We start from the raw sequence: 25,540 nt of genomic DNA on the forward strand, positions 1-25,540 counted from the left end.
CAAAAGGGTTAATTTCTGATATGCATTTCTTTACATGTTTTTGTTATTTATTTACTCACAATAAAATGTCACTTGAGGTGTCCAACATTTGGCAGCAGAATGTCACTCATTTTAAGTACACTGCAACCAAAGGAAATGTCACCCATAAGCAATGAAAAATCAGCAGCTATGAGTACCCCATCACACAAAAGGCCTCCAACATGCTGGACTAAGTGTGTAGCTAAAAGAGCCAAAGCTAAAAGAGCCAAAAGCATAACTCTTACATTGTACATATAACATAAGACAACGTTAAATAAAAATACCCTGAAATGCCTAAGCACACTGACAACTTGTCAGCGCCTCTCCCGAACAAAAGCTCACCTTTCAGAACCTGAATAACAAGGTCTATGCCCTCCGAGCAGCAAATCAGGGTCTCTTGGAACTTGATGCACCATCCAACTCCACTGCTCTCTTTAGCACAGCTACAGCCGACTGCTCCAACCCCTGTAGAGCCACCATGGTCATAACAGGAGAGAATCTGAGCCAAATGGAACCCCGCACGCTAGATGAGACAGTCCTTTATCTGTGCTACCCATGCTGGAATGCTTCCTGGAGCACCAGCAAATAAGGCTTGTAAATGCAAACTCACTGTCCTGCATGAGTAATCTCCACCACACTTTTGATTTCTTTGAACAGCTGCACCACAGGAGAAAGTGAAAACGGACAACAAAACAGATGGAAGAAAGGAGTTACCGTGCCTCAGCAGATTTTATATTGCGTTCTTAATATAACCTAAGCAAGAAAAAATAGCTTTACGATGGAGTTCCTTCATGCATTATTGTGGCAATTCGGGAGAAAAAAAAACATATATACTGGCAAAGTCTACGCTCCTTGCTCATCCCGGTTTCATCTCTTTCTGCCGCTTCTATCCCCTACTTCATAAGCTTTCGGAGCAAAAGTGTCCAGTTTTCAGCACTAGCCACACAGGCATTAGCTGCTAGTAAAACACAAAAACATGTTTTTAAAAACCTACCCTACAAGGAAAATAAATTGCAAGTTCTGTTTTCGGCATCCCTTGCCATCACGAATACTAAGGCATTAGTAAATTAAGCAAGAGAGACTTGTAGAGCTCTTATAGGCAGACCATTGTTCTTGTGCGCACAAGAGCTATGCAAGCGTGCAGAAGCTACAACCAGTAGCAAAGAGAAGTTGCATCTGAGAGAACACTACCGGCCACTCACCAAGCCGATAGCTGTAGGGGCGTGGCCAAGTAGGGACATCTCCATTTACTTTGATTTAATGTCTAGTCGCCCGTCAGACAAAATAGACATTAAATCTTCTTGCCCCTGACAGAAATCAGCATGTCTCAGGCATCGGGCGATATGAATTCCCCTCCCTGTACCAAAGGCTCTTTGCATCTTGCTTTAATTGATTAATCCAATGCCTTCGATCTTGTGAATCACATGAAATTGTGGGATCTAATGGATAAAATGGGAGTGGAATGCGATTTATTGACACTTATTATGTGCCTCCATCAGGAACTTAATATTAGTGTCCGATATGGCCCTTCAGGTGAATGCTCCCCCCACATAAGATCGACTAGGGGCGTTAGGCAGGGTTGCATTGTTGCCCCTTTTCTTTTTCTCATATACATTACTGGTATTAGTAATCATTTAGCAGAACATGGCAAATATGTATCTTGCATAGGCAAAAAAATCCATTCCCGTTTTTTTTTTTTACACGATGAGGCAGTTTTGATCGTGTGTACCGCAAATAGCCTTCAGTCCCTTTTAGAATTGTTTTAGCGTTCATGGAGGACCTGGATCTTAAGGTAACTTTCTCAAAGTCTTATGTAATGACATGTGCCCGCCCTAGCACTTACTAAAATAAAAGTCTTTTAAAATGGGGACTCTATTTATCAAAGGTAAAAAAAAAATCAAAGTCTAGGGATCTTGTTTAACTGGTCACTAAGCTAGACCTCACTTTTAACACTTAGATGTCAGACTTTTACCCAGAACATTGAAGCTATTTTTAGATTTGCCCGTAAGCTCCAAAATAAACCATTTCCCGAAATGTTAAATCTATACAGGAGCAAGTGCATCTCAGCAGGGGTATATGGTGCTGGCCTCTAAGGGTACAATAAGGCGTATATCTTACAACGTGCAGAAAATACATTTCTGCGAAGCTACTTTCAGTCCCAGGGGGCACAGCTACCTTAATATGCCACAAGGAGCTTGGGATGCCTTACCTGAAAGCTCATATTGGATTAGCCCCTGTATTATTGTGGGTTAAAATATGGTCATCTCCAGAGGCCGGGCTGATTATATCTTGCATTTCAGATTGCATGTCAATAGATAGGGTAGACCAGATACAATGGCTAAGGTATTTGAAGGTCACCTTCGATAGATTGGGCCTCCTTAATTGGCCCCAATCACAAATTACACGTTAAAGAACTGTTTTTAGAGCATTGCACAAATAAACGTTTAGCCTTTGCTCAACTATGTCACAGTTTCAACAACTTGGGGCTTAGAGCCTTATTTGAGGGGGTGTGATGCCCTCATATATTGTCACTGGCTGACTTTGTTTGGACTTTACACTTTATATTTGCTTTTCCATCCCCGGGGGCACGGCAGCAAGATTTATCGTTTTGTGTGTGTGACAACCTTTCGATCCAAAGCACCGTCCATTTATTTTTGTTTTGCCCATTGTATCAAGAGCCAAGACACTGTTTTTAGGTGCCGTTATTGCACAAGGCAAATTTGAGATGGCACACAGATGGTTTAATATTCATGGAGTCTTTGGGCTCACCAGAAATGTGTTCTGCAGTCTTAAATTTGATAAAATCAGTGTTTTACATTAGGAAGATAAATGAATGTTAAGAGCTATTTTTGAATGTTTTAGATATGACCTAGTCCATATTGGCTCTTTTAAATATGTATCTCATATTTTTTATTTGGAAATTGGGTATTGTTTATGATTTTGTATTGATCTATGTTTTTTCATTTTATGTGTGCTTTTATGGCCTTTGGCAGAATAAAGTTTATACCAATACTGAAGAACCAGAGTTGCAGGTAAGTAACTTTTTTTCCTTCCTGGGCCTACCCTAACTGATATTCCTCCTAGAGGAAGAAAACACCTTCTCACTGCCAGGCCATAGGCCATTGTCCCTACTCTGGGTGTAGTTTTCACACCACATTAAGGTAGGCATTTGATTGGCAGATGCTGTCGAGCTAATGTAAAGTAATTTCCAGGAACTTCAGACAGGGAAAAGGTAACTTTCTAAAAGTTGCTTTATCTAAATATGTATTAAAAATGCAACTTCACAGTTGAATTGGGCTGGTAACAAATATTAAACTAAGTAAATATTTCATATTTCTGCATTCTAGTTTCACATAGGACGCAAAAGCTTTCCATAGTAAAAATAGCTTTTGAGGCCTTCTCACTGTAAGAAAATGTTAACTTCCTGGTAGGCTACAAGGCCTACATGGGTGTGATGCATTAATTAAAATTTTAAGGAAGGGTATTTTTCCCTGTTAGAAGGGTTATTTTGACAAGTTGGACTGCAAACTCAGGCTGCAGCAGTCAGGCTACAATTGTAGGCCTGAAGCCATGTTTTCCTTGTTACAATAGTTGATGGCACAATAAATGCTGCAGTCTAGATGTGACATTTAACTTTCTGTGCCATGATTCATCATCATATGCCATGCCTTATAAGAAAGTTCATTAAACCAATAAGGGATTAGCTAATTTGTACATGTTTTAGAGCTCAGAGCACTTACACTGCGCACTGGACAGCAATGCCCTAGTAGGAAGAGTCCACAGACAAGCAATGCAATCCAGCGGAAAAATTGGGATTACCACGCAAAAAGGGGCATTTTCTCAACTAGTGAAACGAATTCCAGTAGGAGATATGTCAATGGCTTCCACCAATCCAAAGCCGACTTCAGGACCTTCTCTGCCACAAAAACCGATACAGAGGCATCAGACTCTTCAGACCATTCCATACACCTTGAATGGATCCTGCAAAATTTCTCAACACCATGATTTACCTCATGGAGTGTGGTCAGGACCGACAGGACCGATGGGACCTTTAGCAGTGCTTAGCTTCCTTCATTTGGAGAGCTTGCAATTGGTGCCGTTTGTCTCCTACTTACCCTTGCCTTCAGTACTGATACCTCCATCTGCACCAGTGCTGATTCCACCTACAGTGCCGACATTGGGTCCTCCCTTGGCACTGAAACCAAACTTCAGCAACAGGAGCGGTCTCCCTAGCTACAGGACCATCAGACCTTCAGCCCTCAGGTCTTTCTCTGATAATATCTCTCAAAGAGACTAGAAGGGTGTTGGAATAGGAACAGTAGAGAAGATAGTCTTCCAACAAGGGAACAAGCCACGCCCTGTTTGGAACTAATTCTGATCCTTTGGAGCATCATACAGAGGAGGTCCAATATGAATCTGCCACAGATCCTGATTTTGAAACTCAGTTAGAGGATTGGCATTGATACCGCACCCGAACTAGATTTAAATGCTACCATTGGTCCCCCTCTACCATACGTCCTGTCATCTTGTATCATTCCGTCATCAGAAAAGCAGAAGAGGTGCTTGAGCTTCTTTTATCTTCAGTTGAGACAGAGGTAAACATGATGAACGAAGTCCTGCAACCATCCACCAGGCTTTGGAGCCCTTATTTCCCTTCAACAGTACTCTTCTTGACTGTATTTTGTCAGCCTGGGGATAAACCTACTACTTCCACGGTGGTCAATAGTATTTAAGCAAGACTGAATCTACATGCACCTGGCTGCCCACCTTTTCTCCCCCTTCCTAAGAAAGTCTAGTAATTCAGGCCTCGTGCTCTTTCATGCGGACTTCTGGTGCAGATTCAACATTCCCGGCAGGTAGAAAAAAAATGGGAGGAAATTGGAGGCATTGTCAAAAAAATATATATATTCTGGAAGTATGGCATTAAAATAGATGAATATAACCTGCCAACTGAAACGCTGCACACATGACATGGCCAACACAGTGGCAACAAATCTGCTAAAGCATTTTCAGCCACGCTTCAAGGAAAAGATCCATGGCCACCTATGTTGTCATTTGCCATCATGTGTGGCTCTGCAGTTCTGGATTCTCGCTATATGTCCATTCCACCCTGATGGACTTGCTTTTGAAGGATCAAAGCTTTTTGTCAGGAAAGCAAAGTCAGCCCTTGAGAGATTCAAGGAGAGTAGGGCAAAAGGGTGATGCCTCGCTTTGCAACTTCCTCCGTGAGACTACAAGCAGTTTTGCAAATTTAGGGGATTTGCAAGAGGCTTTAATTTTTTTCCGCCATAGACCTTTGCAACCACAAAAACAAAAAAGCATCCTCAGATCCCTCTCTATACGCGGTACCAAGGCCATGAAAAAGGGAAGATACGTACAACCCCTAGCTTCCACTTTTTCTTCTTCCTCCTCCTCTGCCCCTCCCAGTGGTTGATGTCCTCCTTTCCAAAGTCCTTTAAGGGCATTACTGTAGACCAGTGGGCGTTTAAAGTGTGGAAAAAGGTCATACTCTACCCTTCCAACAGACCGTGCCCCATATTCTGCCATCCTGCTCCAGTCAGATGGAAGTACACTTTTGCATCTTGCAACAAGAAGTAGAGTCCTCTTTCAGAAAGGAGCGATGGATGTAGTGCTGGGGAAGGAAATTGAGCAGGGATGCTAATCAGTACTTCCTAATTTCCAAGAAGGAAGTAGTCTGCATCCAATCCTAGACCTCGGGATCTTGAACCTCTTCCTTCACAAGGTAAAGTACAAGATTCTACCCCTAGGTCTGGTGCTTTAGGTGCTGTAAGCAGGAGACTCATTGGTGTCTGTTGACATGCAGGACATGTATTTCCTTATGCTGATCCTGCAGTTGCACAGGAGCTACCTGCGATTTGAGATGGGCTCCAGTGACTATCAGTTTGCTGTCCTCCTGCTTGGTTTGACATCAACATCTCAAGTCTTTACAAAGGTGATGGCAACGGTCACGGCTCATCTCAGAAGGTCGGCAATCCTATTACTACCTACGTGGCCCACTGGCTGCTGAAAGCAGAGTCAACAAAGTTGGTGTTCCTTTACCGGCAGTTGACAGCAGCACTGCTGTTCGAATTGGGTTTTTTCAGAACTTTATTTTGAGGCTTTCCCCTACTCTGTGGACCAGGACCTTTGGAAAATGATTCCGATGTTTTCTAGCAGGTGCTCGAATTCCATTTCTGATGATTTACGTCTGCTCGGTCGGGTGGCTTCTTGCATCTTTCTGGTCACTTATGCACACTGGCACATTTGGGTCCTCCATTGGTGCCTCAGAAGTCAATGGTTCCAGCGCAGGGGAGATCTGTCAGTCATAATTGTTGTCTCCTAGGATACTGCAGCAGATTTGACCCGATGTGTTGTGGAAGATAACCTTATTGTTGGGATGTCCTTTCAAACCCCTCCAGCTGTGGCCACAGTTGTAACACATGCCTCCACTGTTGGGCGGGGTACTCAACTGGAGCTCAGAGAACTCTGAACCCTGGAAGAGCAGCGTCTGCGCATCAGTCTGCTCGAACTGAGGGCAATTTCGGCTGTTTGTTCGAGCCATTTCTTCTATCTCTTCAAATTCAATCTGTCCCAGATCTTGACAGCTAGCACAACTGTGATGTGGTATGTGTAGGAAGCTAGCTCTTTATATAGTGGACCAAACCAAGGTACGCCTCTGTGTAAGCCTTAATTGCACAAATTATATCCCAAATGCTCTCTTTTGTGGTAGTGTGGGAGAGCAGTTAGCCTTATCAGAGGGTAGTACTAAGCATTTGTTGTAATCACAGAGGAAGTAAATGAGACACACACTCCGAAATGAATCCGAGACCAATTTAGAAAAAGAAGTCATATTTTCATATAAAGTTTGATACCAAGAACTTTATCAAATAAGTACTTTTTTAAATCTTGACTTTTGCAGGTAAGTAAAACAGTCTCAAATGCGCCTTTACACACAATGTTTTCCTATGGAGGATTACAGGCATAGATAGCATACAGGTTTCTGGGGGTCTCCTTCAGGACTTAGGTTAATAGGGGGCCAAGGTTCAAAGTACTACCAGCAGTTACTAGGTACCTGCCTTGGAGCACCCGGGTGCAGATGTGCTGGTCGGGTAGGCAACATGTGCGCCATGCCAGTAGAAAGAAGGGGGGCCACCTAAAAAAACAGGCTGCAGAGAGGAACTTTGCGACTAGTCTGGGAGCTTCCAGGGTGGAGGCTCAGGTCACAAGGGTCCTGTAAGGGAGCACTGTTGGTTCGCCGGTACCCAGACTGGGGCCGCTCCGGTACATTTTATATTGACCACACTAAGGAATTTAGAACAGATGACCAACTCTTTTTTTGTAAACAGATTTTTATAAATTTTTGATAAAACAATCAATAGCATCTCAGAGGTAATACTGTACTTACACTCTAATTCCAGTGTACATCCTACTATAGTTACACATAATAATCTCAGGCTGTCTTTTCGCAAGGAGGCATTAGTCCTGCTTCTGCGCAAGGAAATAGTGGTTCATCTAATGCAGCCTAAATTCTTCAGTCCTGTAGTGCTTGGAACCGCACGTTATTACATATGTACCAACAGATGACCAACTCTTCATAGGGTATGCAGGCAACAGGAAGGTAAAATCTGTGCAGAAGAGAGCCCTATCTAGGTGGATCATTATGTGATTAAGATGTGTTAACCTTTGGCCATTAAGTATCCTCCAGGGGGTATCCGGGCTTGTTCCACAAGAGCCTAGTTTTTCACTTCGGCGGCATTGGCTAGGGGAGTTTCTGTTGTTGAAATCTGTATAGCGGCACCATGGGCATACCTTCGTACTTTTGCGAAGCACTACTGCACTACTGCTTATATTCCAACGTGTGAAGTGTTGCCCATTCTATCCTCCGGGACTTCCTTTTGAAAGGCCCTCCTCCATGCAGTGCACTGCTAGGGAGTGTATTTCGTAGGTGAGGAATTTGAAGGTATAAGTATCGGGAGAAAAAGTTACTTACTTTTGGTAACAATCTTTCTGGTATATACTCTATCCGAAGATTCCTCACCCATTCCACTCTTCTCCCTGTATTGATGGATGGTCATAAGCCGTTTCAAATAGCCCTAATTTTATTGTCCTGCACAGTCACCTTAATAAGGTTCCAAGTATTTGTTTCACTGCACCATAAAGCGATTGATGTTGTTCTCTTCCTACCGCCTCATTGGCATGGTAAAAATTGTGGAAAACTGACATCAGATAGTCATTGGGGGCATTTTATGGCTTCACTGTTGTCACCAAGGTGTCGCTTCTGGTGTTGATGTGCAGCAGGTATCGCCTACCGGCGTGGGAGAGCTGTATAAAGCAACTGGATACAGTCTGTGCCTTGGGATATTCAAAAGATGAGGCATCTGCAGGTAGATAGATTATTCAGAATAAAGATCTTGACCGAAGGTAAGTCGTTTTTTATCCTTCAGAACAAAATTTGGTTACTCTGATCTTGTGGCTCTGCTCTTGCTTATACCTACTAAGCCAGGGGTCTACAGCCGTTTCTGTTGAGAGCTACTTCTGATCTATGAAAATCATCATGAGCTACTGAAGGCTAAGCACCTTGCACTTTGTTACCAGACACCCCCACGCCAGCTTCATTGACTTTAAGCCTAATGTCCCTCAGCAGGATACTATGGTTTGAACAAAATACTTTGACTAGAGTTGCTATGACAGGACTGCCATGTGTGTCAGTGAGAGCATGGTCTTTGAGGATGCATGAACATGTGTGTATATGAATGGGATATATTTGTATGGGTGACTGGGCGTGTGAGTAAGTGCCTCTTATGACATGGTTAGTCCCCACTTATTGCCTGGAAATTGATTTGGTTTCAATTGTAGTGCACAGGGTACTTGCCAACCACGACCCATTTACTAGTGCTTCTTCCCTAAAACAATTCCACAATTGCCCTTCAGACCCCTGTAAGTCTCTAGTAAATGGTACCTGGGTAAATAGGGCATTGGTACTGAAGACGGTCCCCTTGGGACCCCCACCTAAGCCATGCAGACTGGCACTGCAGCATGCATGGCCTGGTGCAGACAAAACTACAGTTTACATGGCACACTGCGTGCCATGCCAGCTAGCACTGCCTAAGGTATAGGTAAGGCACTCCTCTAGCAGGCCGTCCAGCACTAAGCCAGGTTGTACTATACCACAGGTGTGGGCATATCAGCATGAGCAGATATGCCCCTACAATATTTAAGTCCATTCCTAGATATTGTAAGGGCCAGGGAAACCATAGAGAGTAGATGGGCTGGAAATTCGACAAATCAAACTCCCTAGCACCATGATGGCTTCTCTGAACACAGGACTGTTAGGTACCAAACTACTCTTAACAAACCCACATCTATGCCAGTGTGTGAATTATTGAAAATTTTACTCAGAGGGCAGCTCAGAGGTGCCCCCTGAAAAATCTACCACCCCTGGTAGGGCCACGACAGGCTTTAGACAGCCTGCCACCACCAGGCATGTTTCTGGACCCCTGGTCGAGAGCCTCTGCTCTCTGGGACCAGAAACGCTGCAAATCCTGGGCAGTGGTGACACCTCCTCCCCCAGGATGGGCACAGTGCTTGAGAGGGAAGCTTCAGATGCCTTCCACTTTTCTAATATGCCCCAGCCTCTGCTGCTAGCAGCAGATGGCAGCCCCCCATTTACACCCCCCACTTCGGGTGGGAAAACCAGTGGAAAAACCTAAGACGAATAGGAGGTGGGCCCACCTCTGCCACCTCCACCCCTAAGGTGAAGGAGGCGAGTTTAAGCACACCTTTCAGTCTCCGTCATCTTGAAGATGGGGTGCCCCTCCAATCAGCTCTAGGACTATGCCCCCTCCCACAGGAGGGTGGCATAATTTAGAGTGTAGTCACCCCAGGTAAGGTGCCCATTGGCCCTACCTGACACTCCCTCAAAAAGCCCCTAAATGTAGTAGTTAGGTGGCTCCCTCAGACCCTGAAACCAGTTCCTGCCGACCTAAGAAGAAAAAGGACAAAGAAGTCGCTGTGCGAAAAAAGATTGAAGATGCCTACTGACTTGCTACAACCCTACAGGGCTGTCAGCAGCCCTCAAAATTTCTGCAAAGAAACAACGCCTGTCCAGCAGCCAGCAACCTCCACATCCCCTTGGAGGACTGCCTGCTTTCGAAGAAGTCCAGAACTGCAGAGGACAGTAGCTTTGTCTACAAGAAAAAAACACCAAGGATTCTTGTGCCCTCCGGATCCGCCATCATTGACCGCCCGGTACCAGATGCCTCCAGCCTGTCTCCAGGTGGCTCACCGATCCTGAAAAGGTTCCCCAGTGATCATGAGTCACAGTCCAGCGTTGACTGACCCCTCCTGGGCTCTACGATGATGCCTGCAGTGTGAATCCAGAGGCTCCCCCCAACCTCAGCCAGCTCCGGGAAGAAGAGTCCGACGTCAAAGGACATCCCTGCACCTGAAGCCTCTGAGCCTCGGGGAGCTCGACCAACGGTGTCCCTATGACCCACAACACGTCAAATAACCTCTGCTGTCTCGGGTTTCCTTTGTGCAGCCTGTTTGTCCAACCGAGTTTCTCCATTGAAAAGCATTTGACACCCAATGCTGTATTTGCATGTTGTACCCTGCCGCCCCTGTGCCGCTGGTGGTGTATGTTTGGTACTGCTTTGAGGCCCCCCTGTGCTTGTTCTAACACCCGAAGTTTGGGCCCTGCAACCGATCAACTTACCTGCAAGCAGCATGGTTTCAAGCACCCCTAGTCTACACTGAAACGCATTGGGCCTTTCTCTGAAATTGACATTTGCTCCCAGCTGGCCCTGTGGCACTGGTAGTGTAGACGTTGTGCTTACCTGGAGCTTAATAATCTTAAACGCAGAAGCCAGGAACTATAAGTTAGGTCCTTATCTGTAAAACCACGTTGTTGTTTTCCTCCATAGGATAACATTGAACTGTTTGAAAATTGCACTGTCGACTTTTAAAAGAGTAAAGTATTTTTCCTCAAAAACATACTTACCTTTTTGTGAAGATCTTGGTCTTAAATTAAAACTCAAACAAAGCTTATTTTTATAAAATTGGTATGGATTCCCTTTTTGTGTGTGCAATAAATGTCTTACACTCCTCTGTGTTAGGCCTTAGGCTGCTCGCTCACACTACCACTTTGGGTTTACATTGAGCCCTGTACACTTCTGGGGGAATCTCTGGACTCTGTGCACGGTATAACCACCTAGTGGTATATCATCTACAGAGCCAGCTTCCTATCTCATCTGTACTTGCAGCACTTGGCATACCTTTCGCCGTATGTGGCACAGTTACATGTATAACAGAAATATACAATCCTTTTTTGTTTTTTTAACAGGAGAAATTTAAAGTGCAGAAAAATGTTCTGCAAAAATTTCTCTCATTTAAAAAATATATATTTTTCAGTTATACTTAGGCACAATGTCTACCAGCCACTGTGAGCAAGAAACCTGCTGTTTGTAAATGCAGCATTTTGAAATGGAAAAAAATTAAAATGAAGAGATAACTTAATGTAACTTTTAATTTTCTCCCATTTAAAATCATTCAGAGCGAGGGCACCAGAGAGACGGCAAGCAAGATGGCCGCACCTTAGCGAGGCTCCTGCCGTCAATCCTGCAATATCCTTCCCTGGCCCAGATCGCTGCCTTCTGAAACCGCTCCCAAGTGCTGCCTATCGATGAAGGAGTGAGAGCACTAACTCCGCAAGTGAAATTCACCGTGCTGGAACCATGCGGAGGCCAGTTCTGATGTACGACAGGCCTGGCAAGAGGGTGACTGAAAAAAGTTAGAGGAGAAGAAGCGAACCCAGCCCCCCGCAAGCGCTGCCACTTGTGATATGGCATAGCCGTGAGGTACCGTGCCTGGACTGGCCTTGACTGCCGACGCCACAGGGCTGCCACTCTACACAAGACTGGAGAGGGCAGACTGACAGCAGCCAGACTAAGTGGATTCCGTGATCCCTACGGGCCTCCAGTTATTGATTGGGGTTTCCCCACCCGTGACTGCCACTGAACAAGCGGGGAAGCAGAGGGGCCGCAGTTGGGACCCACCATCATCCTGAGGCAGCTGGCCTACCGGAGAGTGCACCTGCTGAAGAGTCACGCGTGAGAAGTTGGCCTGGTATATGCTGTCCACTAATTATAGTGGGCACCCTGTACCAATCCAAACAACCCCTTATTGATGATAGGTTAAAGACAACCTTTATTGAAAGCTCTCCTAGTGGTAGCTATGGAGAGCAGCCTTCAGGCTAAGTCTTGAAGGAATGTAAAGTAGCTTGTTTTACCAGTCTATCATCTCTTGAATGGCTAAATGAAAGACAACCACACCAGGTATATATATAAAATATATGTATTTATTTCTGAACACACCCAACTAGTCTCTTTATGAGGCTAGAGGTCTAAACACATAAGTTACACTTCAAATATTACAGTAGAATAGCTCAAGATACCTCACCCAGGGAAGCCGGGTGCAAAGGTGTCAAATGGTGTCGGGTTCCGTCGTCATTTTCAATGGGAGCTGGTGAAGAAGTGCTGCTGCCGGGAAGATGCGAAGTGTCCGAAGAGATCCAAGCCTGGATCGAAGTCGAGAAGAACCTGAAAACAGAGGGGACAGAGCCTGGGTCACTAGCCAGTAACCAGGAGCACAATAGGTGAATGCCCACCGAAGTCGGGTGATTTCAGGTGAAGGTGAAGCTTGACTCTTGAGCCACGAGGACCAGGAGGTGTCGAGGACGACCAGGAGCTGGATTCGAGCTGTCTCACGAAGTATGTTGAGTGCTGTAGCGTTGGTGCCCAGATTGGACACAACAAGCCTTGGCAACAGCAACCCACGCAGAAAGGAGAAAGATGCTTCGGTGCAGACCAGCAAGGTCTGAGGGACTCACCACGCGATGGGGAGTCAGGGCACGTCTGGAGCAACCAGGGAAGCCCAAGGAAAATCAAAGTTGCCTTCTCAGGGACCCACCAATAGACGGACCAGAGATCGCGAAGGAGCCTTGAGCTTAAATGCAGGAAGCAGGCTCATGGAACACTCGTGGAGTGTAGGCCCACAATCTTCGGTGCAGATGGTGCTCTGGGCGTGGGCTACAAGTAACCCAAAGCACGACTTCAAGAGACGTCGGGAAGTCAATGCACTTGCAAATGTGCACGGTGACCAGGAGTTCCGGTTCCACGTTACTCACGAGGGCTGCGGGTCTCAGCTTTGCTGGGGACTCGGGTCGGCCTGTGAGAAGTCTGGAAATCCTCTTCCTGGGCTGCAAATACTTCGGAGTCTGGCGGGAGCTTCGGAGATGCAGACCGGCAAAATGGTTTGTTGGGGCCTGCCAAGCAGGGGAGTCACTCCTTGACCCCAATGGAGATTTCATCCGTCCTCTAGTCTTGAGTAGAGTGTCGAATTTCCAGGATTCAGATTCAGAGTTTCGTCCAGGGATATCTAAAGTCCTGTTGCCAGGGGTTCCTTACTTATACCTAAGGAAGGGTTGGACTAACTCTACGGACCCACCTATGGGAGGGTTTGGAAAGAGGGGTGGCTACACCCATTTCCTTTGTCCAATTTCATGCCAGAGCAGGGGCTGGAAGCCCCTGAACCGATTTGAGCTGGACTATGCACAGGGACACCAAATGTGCCCCCAGTGCAGGACTTCAAAGCGCTCTGAGAGTGCTCCCACCCAGCCCCAATACACATCAATACACATCAGCCTGTCTGGGAGGTGGTTACACCTCCCTGGGACAGGAAACCTATTGTCCAAGCCTCCCCTGCTGGAGTTTCAGTCAGCAGCAGGAGGCCAAACCCATGTCTGTGGCTGCAGCATCCATTTTGTGATGCCAGGGCTCTGTTAACTTGGTACCGGGTATACCGGTGCTGTCATGTCTCCCCCTCTAGATGGGTGGGATCATACTCCCACACCAGTTAATGGTGTGGGGGTATGATTCCAAAGTGTTTGACACCAAAAACGACATGTTTCTGTGCAGCCAGTCCAAAGTTAGCATTTACCGTTTGGTTATAATGTACTTAAGACTATATGGTCAGGCTGCACCACTGACTACCTCGGAGAAGGGGCTCAGCTCATGCCTGGGCACCCTCTCACATATAACCAAGCACCCTGCCTTCAGGATTGATAAGGCCCGCCATTGGGGTGACTGATAGGTTTCTATCTGCAGTGATAGGTGAGGTATAGTGAGCCTATACCTCAGTAAGGGGTGCATGCACCACCTTACCCAGGCTGCAGTAGCAGACCTGTGCTGTCATTTTGGTGGGCTTTCCAGGGGTGGCATAATACATGCTTCAGCCCCTGGTAGGTCTCTGGGGTACCTATGCCCTGGGTACATAGTATACCATATACTAGGGACTCACAAGTGTACCCCAGAATCCAATCTGGAGTGTACCTAAAGTACATGGAATCAATTTAGAGAGGAAGCAGCTAGGCTGGGGCCCTGAATAGCAGGGTCCCAGCCAGACTAAAGTCGAAAACCGGTGAAAAACCAGCAAAAAGTAGGGGTAACCATGTGAAGCAGATCCTACTCTCCTACATCGTGCAATCCTGCCTGGGGGGATGGGATGGGGAAGGGGAATGGGGAGGGGATTGGCCGGAATGGTAATAGTGGGGTGGTAACCTAATGGCCTAAGGGCCGCCTTTCGGAACGAACAGGATGAGTTAGAGGCTGGTGTTGGGGGGGCCCCCGTGAGACACTGCTGCTGACGGCGGGAGGTGCCTGCATAGATTTCCCCGGACACCAACGTGAAAGCGGCCTTCATTGTTATCTGCGACTCGACGCCGGCGGACTGAGCCTCTGCTGGGTGCTCTGCTGCTCCCCTGGCCCGGCCACGACTGGCACTAATCTAGCGGGGAAGCGGAGGTGCCGCAGCTGTGGACCCGACATTATCCTGAGGTGTCAGGCCTACCTGAGTGTGCATCTGTTGAGGAGCTGCCTGGGGGACCACATAGCCTGAAAGCTGCCTGCACCTATGGACTGCCTGTCGGACCTGAGAGGGTGAGTCAGGGGCTAGTGCAGCGGAGGCCTGCGAGACGCTGCTGCTGACAGCAGGTGGGTGTTCACCCAAGGGCCTGCCTAATTTCTCTAAGCACCAGCACGAAAGATGCCTACATAGCTGTCTGCTCTGCTGCTCCCCTGGGCCGGATCGTCCTCGCTTTTATCTGCACTGCCCCCCCACTTACAAATCTATACTGTAGCTATGGGCAAAACGGAGGTAAAGGAGGCCAACCTGCCATTCAAACCCCAGAGGTCGGTGCGAGGTCCATCTGGGGACGCTGAAGCAGATATGGCTGAAGGACATACCTCACAATCACAGGCTGGTGAGGCCGATATGTGCACCCTGCTGCTCACCATGCGCCAAAGGCTCAAAACGATCGAGACTCAAATGTACTCCATGAGTATGCACATGGATTTCATTATGCAAAGCCTGGAGAAGCATGATGTGCACATCAGTGAAACTGAGCATTGAATCTCTAGTCTGTATCTCCACGAGGGGGGAGCAACTGCAAAACATGGACCGCTTACTCAAAGTAATCACCGCAAATAATGAAGATTTAGAAGCATGCTCGTGCATGAACAACATCCGTATCCTGGGCGTCCCCAAGTCCACAAATGCCGGATGGCTAGAGAACTGTGGAGCGCATGCCGGTGGAGCTGTTTAATGCCTCATCCTTTTCCAGGCAGCTGGTGGTGAAGAGGGCGCACCGTTCCCTGTATGTAAGGATCCTGCCAGGCTCCACTCCTAGGCTTGTCATCGCCGGCCTTCTGAATTACCGCGACTCAGATACCGTCTTGTGAAAAGTGCATCCTAAACTACGAAGGATGCTCTATTTCCATCTACCCTGATTTTATGATGGCACTGCAGGAAGCCCGGAAGACATTTTTGTCAGTGTAGCTGAAACTACAACAAGTCAATATTCCATACGTCATGCTGTACCCACCCTGCTGGACTCTGGATCACTTACCAGGGGAAAGAACGCAGCTTCAACACACTGCAGCAAGCCCAAGAATTCCTGAAAAGAGAGTACCACCGTGCATTCCTGCCTAAGGAAGCTGCGGTGAGCTCAAGACCTACCTTCCCACTCTCTGCACTGGGCTAGACCTACTAAATCCAGCTGATTCCCCGTTGGGAGCAATGCTTACTTACCAAGCTGATCAAGTCCCACCAGGTCCCTGGAACTAATCAAGTCCAAGGAAGACTAACTATTTCTTTCAGACACCCTTGTTCATTCGAGGGGACCGGCCAGGAACTCTGGCGACACCCCCTTTGGGAATTCCCTGTTTAATGCTACGACTCACGACCCTACTCTTTCTATTTGTAAACGTTTCTTATACATTCCCCTCCATCGCTCTTTACTCTCGGCCTTTCTCTTCCTTTCTATTTCTCTCTTGCAATGTTTCACTTTCGCTCACTTTAGTACTACCTGACTCTCCCCACAACCCTCCTGGATGCATGCTTACATGAGGAATTAAAACAAGAAATAGGTGACTTTTTCACCAGGAACCTGGGCAAGGTCCCGGACCTGACTGTAGTCTGGAAGGCCTTTAAATTAACAATATGCAGCATGTGCATCACAAAGGGGGGGTGGCATCTTGCGGGACATTCGAGGGATGCTTTGGAAACTTGAAGCTGATATTAAATTAACTGAGGCCCAAGACGCGCATACCCCAGGCTAGACTTCGGGACTTGGTCAGAGTCCCACTCGACAGCAGAACGATAATGTCTATTCCAATCTAATTATCACTGAGCCCGTCAATATGGCAAGAGTGACCGGCCAGGGAGGGCTTTTGCTGATGCAGTGCGGGTTCCCAGGTTTGTCAACTGTGTGTTAGAAGTAGTGGGCGCCGATGGGACTCTACACAGAGACACTGCGGAAATCCTCCTCACCTGCTTACCTTTTACTTCATCCTTTACATCAAGCGCAGAGCCCAACCAATTGACATGACCCCATATCTGGAAGACATTGCTTTGGGCTGGCTCAGCGACACACACAGGGAATTCCTTGCTACGGAAATAGAGGAGGAGATACACATGGCTATATTGCAATTAAGATCTGATCGCGCACTGGGCCCAGACGGCCTACCAGTGGATTTTCTTAAATGCGTTGGGGGAACACTGGTCCTTGTCCTTAAAAAGTTATACGCGGAAGCAAAAGCTATGGGAAGTCTCCCACTTTCCATGCGGGAAGCCACTATCATTTCCCTTCTCTAGCCGGGAAAGGCAGCCACACAATATGAGGCCTACAAGCCGTTATCCCTAATAAATTGCGATATGAAAATATTAGCAAAAGTACTGGCCAATCAGCTAAGTTTGCTGATGGAAGGCTTGGTCTTGCCAGACCAGTCAGGGCTCGTACCAGGACGGGCCACGACCCACAGTCTGCTTGCAGGGAAGAGACCCCGAATTGGACGCGGCGGTAGTCTTCTTAGACGCCACCAAGGTCTTCCACTCCATTAAATGGGATTATTTGTTTGCAGTGCTTCGAAGGATGGGGTTCCCTACCTCTTTTTTTATCGTGGGTGGCCCTGCTGTACTGCGAGCCCTGGGCCACGGTGCAGATTAACTGCTGCTGCTCCCGTCCGTTCTCTGTCTTGCGTGGAACCAGGCAGGGGTGCCCTCTATCGCCCTTACTATTTGCATTGGCAATCAAACCCCTGGCAGCGAAACTCCGACAACATCATAGGGATTATGCGCTGCATTACCCCACTCTACATTTACTAGTTTCTCTTTACATAGATTACATTACCCTCTATATTTGAGATTCACAAACTAGTCTAAATCCAATCCTTAGGGAGTTTATGCGCTTCGGGAATATATATTTGGAGTGAACATAAACTTGAGTAAATCCCAGATCTTTCCCCTCACCCCACAAACCCCAAAGTTCATACCAGATTACCCGCTGGTGTGGTGTGATTAGTAAATAAAATATCTGGTAGTCGCGGTCTCTTGGGACAGAGAGGAAACTGTGAGCAAACTATGGAACTGCTATTGCCTCACTTGCAGCATCTGTTTCAGGCTGGATCTCTCTGCCACTTTCACTAGCAGGACGGATCTCTTTGATCAAGATGATTGTCTTGCCGAAATTATTGTACTTACTTATTCACATACTATACCCCCCGGGGTGTCATTTTTTTCATATTCTACAGACACAGCTGAGCCGGCTAGCATGAGGTGGCAAGCAGTCCAGGGTGAGCTGGGCAGTGCTTACCCAACCCTTCTGGAGGGGAGGTTTTGAAGCTCCGGATTTGGAGTTATACTACCTGTGTGCTCAAGCCCATTTCACAACATATTGGTTCTGTCTGCCCCCTTTATGGCCCATCTAGCGATCGAACGAGGCTACATGGCTCCCATCTCCACTACTGCTTTTCTGGGGGCGAAGGTCCCTGGAGAGGGTACTTATTTCTCCACTGTAGCGTGCACCCCACCCACATGGCGAGGACTTGCCAGGAAATTGAATAAACCGTTACTATATTCCACGTTAGCGCCCCTCCCATACCATGATTTAACCCCTGTCACTCATGAGATAGCCTGTCTTCATATGCTACAAAAACGGGGGTATAACTACCTGGGGGGGATCTCTACCACAACAGAATTTTTAAGGACCGAGCGACATTACAGACTGGTGAGGTGGCTACACCATTGGAGATATTCTTATATATTAGGCTCCGACACAACGTCAAGACTGCCACCACCACTTTCCCTCATGGACTTCCGACGCTGTAAACACTACACTGATTACTACCCTAGCCTCCCAGACAGAGCGTCCTGAGATTCTGAGCAACTCACGAGCTGGATACAGAACTGGACACACCACTTACAGATAGTTGTTAACTAAGAGTCAAGATCATAGCTAGTAGCCGCCTGCGGATTATACACTTTAAGTTTATACATAGGGTTTATTAAACACCGGCAAACCTCTACAGATATAATTTGCATCCTTTTGGCCGCTGTGACAGGTGAGGCATGTGAGGGCAGGTTGCCTGCATCTTGCGTGGGGCTGCACAGTGATGCAGGTCCTGGCTGCCCTGTCCTGAACGGCGGACACCCACATTCACTTCTCTCCGACCATGGCACTTCTGGGTTACACGGACGGCCTCAAAGCTCCCTACAGAAAATTCAGATCATTGGGGCTGCTCCTGGAGAAGTGGAGGGTGGCATGCAGCTGGGGGCGGGGACGAGCTCCCAAGTGTATGGACTTGCTGGACGATCTCATATACTGCAATATTGCAAAGACCAATTAACTACGTATGCCGAGCTACTGATCTTGACTTAAAGAAAGTGCGACATATGGGACCCACTTCTAACAAACCTGAGGAAAGACCCTGAGAGTGTCACGTCAGAACAGCCATGATCACATTCTGCCCCCCAATTTCTGGGACAAACGGCAGGCTTCTATATTGACAGAGCGGTTATACAGCCTAGATAAGTCTCTTTCCTTAGATGAGGACTGTTCACCACTCTAACAAGCCCCAGACAATATTACTGGGTGGGTCTTGGGGTAATCATGGAATGCTGCTCTTCTGATTCCAAACTGAGAGATCTGGACCCAGGGCGTGTACGTCTTATCTTTTATTTAAGAGTTAAATACCTCAGTGCTTCAGTTGTACATCTCTGTACCTCAGCTCCAGCCTGAACCTTAAATCTGACTGAGCACTGATCATTATCAGGGCTGCTATCCGCAGCCTGATGATAATAATGTAAAATAAACACAGCCTTCCCTTAACTTTTAAAGGAAAACATGACCTTGTGTTTATTTAAAAACAAACCCACAGCTGTGAGCTACTCTGAAGGTGTCTCGGAGCTACTGGTAGCTCTTGATAAACTGGTTGGAGACACCTGCATTTAGCCATGTAACCTATCACACATTAGACAACACCGAAAGCATGGGGAGTATTACTTATAAACCAAATTGCAAAAAATAACGCAAATTATCTATCAACAGTTTATTATAATTCATCTTCATCTTCCATCTAAATACACCCCTTAAAGCATATATAAATCTCCATAGATGTAAGGGGTGTGTTTTAGATGGAACACGTAGATGAATTTTAATAAAATGTTGATATATAATTTGTTATATTTTTGCCAATAATGAGGTTTATGAGAAATGCTCTCTATGCTTATGGTGTTGTATAAGTATTTTTTTGTTTTGCACCCTCGTTGCCAATGGTCTATTTGTACACTTGTTGTTAGTGTTTTGACTTTTGTGTCGGAGCCAAAAATGCCTATTCTGAGACGTTAATATTTGTACTTCTCAAAATAGCTGGTTCTGAAGCTCACTTGTGCTGATTCACTTTTTTTACTGTCTTTTCCAGTTTAAATGAATCCATGCCATTGCTGACCAAACAGCTGCAGCACCTCTGGGGGATACACATGATACGTATTTTGTTTAGTGATGTCTTGAGTAAAAAACTTCCAGAAAATCAAGACATGCCGAGCACCTCGACGCACAACACGTCTCCTCAGAACAGCTTGCCTATGAAGAGTAAGTTTGGTGCAGAAAACACAAGTTTAAGTGTGTGAGCTGGCCCAATAACAATGATGGGGCCCTCAATTTTTACACCCAAATCTACTTATAACCACGTTTGTTTGCCCTGACACTTAACCTGATAGATTAGGCTCTATTATGAGTTGCCAGTGCAAAAGGACTCAATAATTCTGGGGAAAGCAGGTTATTCCCCATTCCGAGGACTTTAACTTGTAACCCAGATTATTTATTTGGAAGTTACTGGTTCATTAATTGCTGCCTGGTATCTCCCCGCAAAGATAATCTGAAACTCATAATAAGGTTCAGTGTGTCTGGAAATCCAGAGGCCTCCGGCCTCTCCTGTGGTGGTTGTTTGTCAATAGATTTGTCGAGGCACTTACACCTTTATAAGAATGATGAACATCAAAGTTGAGTTTGTGTCTGATAACAAGATTAAAACTATGGCTACACTTCCATCATTGTTGTCTTTACTGATAATTGAGTACCAATCGTTAATCACCAAGCTATGTATTGTGTATTTTCTCCTAACCAGTTTTCAGTAGGATAACCATTCACATCCATAGCAAAAGCCAATCCTGAGATAAGTTCTAATGTGATGTGTATGCTTCATGGAAACAAAATACAAGCTACAAATATTTTACCAAACTATTTGAGCAATAGTAAACACATTCTTGAATAGTAAGAGATAGGCTTAGGGACTGTTTCTTATGATGATATTAAAGATATTTATTTTTTTGTATTGGAATTATTATGTTATTTTTTGTATTATTTAGGTTATTTTGGATCCCTTTTCAAACGAAAGGGGCACAAATTGCCACCGATTCCTTGGGTATAGTTTGAATAAAAGTTGAGCAGCAGTTTTTATTTAGATGAAGGACTTTCATTTCAATGCATTGTGATACTTGAAAAAAATATTTGTAAAATTGTATATGTGGGTTCTGTGTATAGTTAGCTGGTGATTCCTGTTATAGTTAGTAGATGTTAGGCGGGCTTACACAGATTTTTCCTAACACAGTTTGATAATAATGTCAATAATGGTAGAACTAGGCTACCACAATAAAGTTTCTACAGTTGAAGAGCCAGTTTCTAGTAAAAAATTGTTTACCTTTTTTATTAGATCTTTTCAAGCGTGCATTTCAAAAGTCTGCATCGGTACGAAATATTCTCAAACCAATAGGAGGGAAACGCGTGGATTCACCTGAGGTACAAAAGGTCTGCAGTATCTGTGTCTTGTACCAGACAGCTCTTACAACATTAACACAGATCCGCCTGCAAATACTCACAGGTTAGTTTTGTTTCTCTTGCATTTATCTCCACGTTTTTTTTGTTGTGCAATTCTTCTGCAGACTACTCTTTTTTTTATGTGAGTACAGTGCTCAATCGAGGGATTACCTTTTAGAATAGTTATTAATTCTGTATATTATATTTGTCTCCAGCTTATGAAACAAGAGTTTCTTTAGTTTGAAACAATAATGTTCAGTTGGAGAAATATTTTAATCCGGGAAACACTGCAACACTATATATTACAGAGGCAGCAATTTGCACCACTGTAATAAAGGTTGACACAACATTCAAAATGAAAAGCAGATTGTTAGTAACTTTTACATTCCTTTGCCAGACTGGATCACACTTTGCAAGAATACTATAAGGTATTTACTTTGATGCTGCTAAATTTGGTGCAGACCGCTAAAAGTAGTTCAAAGTAAAAAAAGAGGTTGGAGGGCAACAAAGTGGTTTGAATTGAAATTCCTAAAGAGAACTTTCTCTGCAAAACAACACGTAAATGGCACACAAAAATGTGTCTGATTTGGAAAGCATGTTGAGCTTGGCCTCATTCTAGGCCTTTTCTAGGTTTGAAGAATATTAATTCAACAATCTCTTTTCTTAAGAAAAACATACAACTATATCACTAAGGTCTGTTTGAGATGATTAGAAAAAATTGAAATTCTGAAAGAAGAGTTGCGATTGGAGGAATATTCCTGAAATAAAAAAAAAAAACTAAGATGGACATTTTTCACTGGCCTGCCATCTCGTTTCCCTCAGATCAGATCAAAAATATCAAAGATGTTCATAAAGCAAAGAAAGGAAAACGGAACAAATGGTTGGATTTTACTCATTAAGAATGGTCCCTAAACTAGCCTAAAACACCACTAACAAACAATATATGATAGCGTTCTCTTTTGAAGATGAAATAAAGCTGATTTGTGATGTTTGTGAACATCGGGTGAAATAAAGAACAAATAACAAGCCACTGAGCTCAGTACATTAGAGTTTGGGCCTTGGCCTATTTGTGCACAACTTCTCTCGGACCTTTCATTGAAAGCAAGTTGAAATAACAACCTGAAAAAATGCTAGTGGTGCTGACCTCCGTGCTCGTGCCTGTGCTTGCGCACTCACCTTCTGCTCAAAGGGGCGGTACTTGATCACCGAGCAACCCCACTTGTCCTAGCTGCTGTCTGTCATCGTACAAGCACTATTGGTGCCTTGATAACATTCCTTTGGGGCCCTAACTTCAACTGTGGCTAAAGGCTTGTGAGGGACAGGGAGAGGGGATCTATCAGGCAGGAGCAATTGGGCTCCCTCCATCTCCTAGATAGTTGCAAGGTGGGTGAGTGCCTCCAAGATGGCTGTTCCTTTTGGTTTTCCGCTTGGCTTGGCGGTGGTGGGAACTTGGGGCTCGGGCCGGTGCTGGTTTCTTGGAGTGATCGAGCGGGAAGGTAGGGCAAGGGGCGCACTCCAAGTTTCTTTTCTGTTCACAAGAAAGCACAAACGCACCTAACGGTATTTACCTTCAACTAACTTTATCCATCTGGCTTCATCGAACATTCTTGCCTCATCAAAATTGCCATTTTGAGTGGTTGACCTACTTTAAATTTACTAAGACATTAGTATTAATTAGCTTCTGGTACTTATCAACCCGTAGTAACCTGAAATACTTGAATTAGCACAGAATTAATTTCAAGTGACTTAATACAAGTCACTTAAATCGGCACTCAATATAACATAGTTCAGTCGTTGATCAACCATCAATTAAACACTATTATATTTACAATATACTTAATTACATTGCTTCTTGGCCTATTTTAGGTGTGTGAACACACAGGATAAATTAAAACCCATTCCCAAAGGCATCCAGAAAAAGCAACCATTACTACATAACATATCCATTACGTTGAACATAGAAAAAGATCATCCATACCCTTATCTTATTCCTGCCTTTTCCGTGGGGGGCTAGATCAATCCTGGTTCACAACAGCGTAAGACAAGGTGCAGAGGACATACTATTCATTCCAATAGATGCAAATTCACAACAAATCGATAAAGGATGGGGCCTGATAATTACGCCTAAGCAACAACTACCAAATGCAGTTCGAATAGCTAACATTTCAAAACAGTTGATAAAGTCACAAACTAATCGACCTTCAACCCTGGACTGTTTTCGGCCAGCAGAACAAAGGCGTAGGACTGATTTTCAAAATATTACCCTTATTGCCAATTGTAGTAATACGTATGATAAATCCTCTGCTAACTTCTTTGAGCAAAACACTATGTTGACATCTCACAATACAATCACAGCAGAGATAAACATCATTCCGTGTGACCAAATTTCCGTAGCTGATGACTCCCTCACACTACTTCGTCAGTGGTAGAGAGGAAATAGGCTTGATGGATCAAAAGAAATACATAGAACAACTTCTCAACTAATTACAAGCTCATTAGGCAACTCTGTTTCGGTAACAGAATTAGATGATGGCTCCCCGTCGAGAAGAGAGTCACTTTCAAGATACTCACCCACACCTTCAAGTGCCTCCACAAAACCGGACCCCAGTACCTCAACAAGAGAATCTCCTTCCACATACCCAAAAGAAACCTCCGATCCACCATGCTCGCTCTCGCCGAAACCCCACGCATCCAGAGAGCCAGAACAGGAGGAAGAGCCTTCTCCTACATCGCAACCAAGACCTGGAATGAGCTTCCGATCGACATAAGACGCGCCCCCTCCCTGAGTGTCTTCAGAAAGACGCTCAGGACCTGGCTTTTCGGCTGAAAGAAGCTGCTCACCCCCCGCAGCGCATTGAGACCTTCGCGGGTGAGTAGTGCGCTTTTAATTCCATGATTGATTGATTGATTGAGATGATACAAAACCTCCGACATAAACAACTGACAAGGGTGCTTACGACCAACCAAAAAGTATAATTTATATTTTAAAGAAACAGTTTAAGCCCTATGTCAGCAAAAGGCAACTAAATAAGATGCAGAAGTTGCAGAAATCGGGGAAAAACAGTTGAGCAAACAACATAATACAAGATTCAACAACGACAAATAATAATGCCCCTGGGAAACAGAAACACTACTTTATATTCTCAGTCAGATCCAAGTATCCGGAGGCAATGGGTAAATATACAAAGTAAGTCTATTTAAATAAATTTGACAGACTTGATGAGGGTGATGTGGAAGCCGAAAATATAATTATGAATGATCAAGCAATAAGCAGAGCTATGCACACCAAGTTTTCTGAATCGACACCTACTTATCGTCAAATTGTTGCAAAATGCCTACAAATTACATCCGATACGGCTAGTTCAAGTTTATTAACAAGCAATACAATTAAGAGTGTACCCAACATTGCAAGAACTACAGCAGAGAGTTTGGTAGATTTAGTAAGAACATTCAGAACTTGATAATGTAATCACTCGTCCCTACTAACTCATAATGTTGTCGAGCTGTTAGTAGTCTAAGGAGCTTGATCTAAAAAGCACTTCTAATAAATTGAACTTGTATAAGCCTAAGGTATTGGATGAGGATCCAGCTACGCTGTATATACAATTGTCATTACCAAGAAAAGGAGACAAGGTGGTGCAACTTCAACTTCTCTAATTTGGATTTATATCCACTGACTGACTGATTAATATTCAACTTATAAAGCTGAGGGAAAACATATTTTAAACCGACAAAATATATTAAAGTTACTTGGTCATTTCTCAAAACTCCATGACATTAGCTTCAGCGTCTTGAAAAGTGTACAGGTGATACAGT

At 45.0% G+C, this 25,540-nt stretch overlaps 1 protein-coding gene across 4 annotated transcripts in view; it reads left to right on the plus strand.

Annotated features, from left to right (window-relative positions):
- UBE3B (ubiquitin protein ligase E3B) overlaps positions 1 to 25,540 on the plus strand; it is a 389,404-nt gene that overhangs the window by 144,103 nt on the left and 219,761 nt on the right. For all 4 annotated transcript variants that reach the window (XM_085632991.1, XM_085632989.1, XM_085632992.1 and 1 more), the window contains exons 13-14: positions 20,331 to 20,500; positions 21,621 to 21,788. In XM_085632991.1, the coding sequence (XP_085489117.1) occupies positions 20,331 to 20,500; positions 21,621 to 21,788 (338 nt within the window). The remainder of the gene's footprint in view (positions 1 to 20,330; positions 20,501 to 21,620; positions 21,789 to 25,540) is intronic.

Source organism: Triturus cristatus, chromosome 11 (genome assembly GCF_964204655.1).
Source record: "Triturus cristatus chromosome 11, aTriCri1.1, whole genome shotgun sequence".
NCBI classification, from domain to species: Eukaryota; Metazoa; Chordata; class Amphibia; order Caudata; family Salamandridae; genus Triturus; species Triturus cristatus.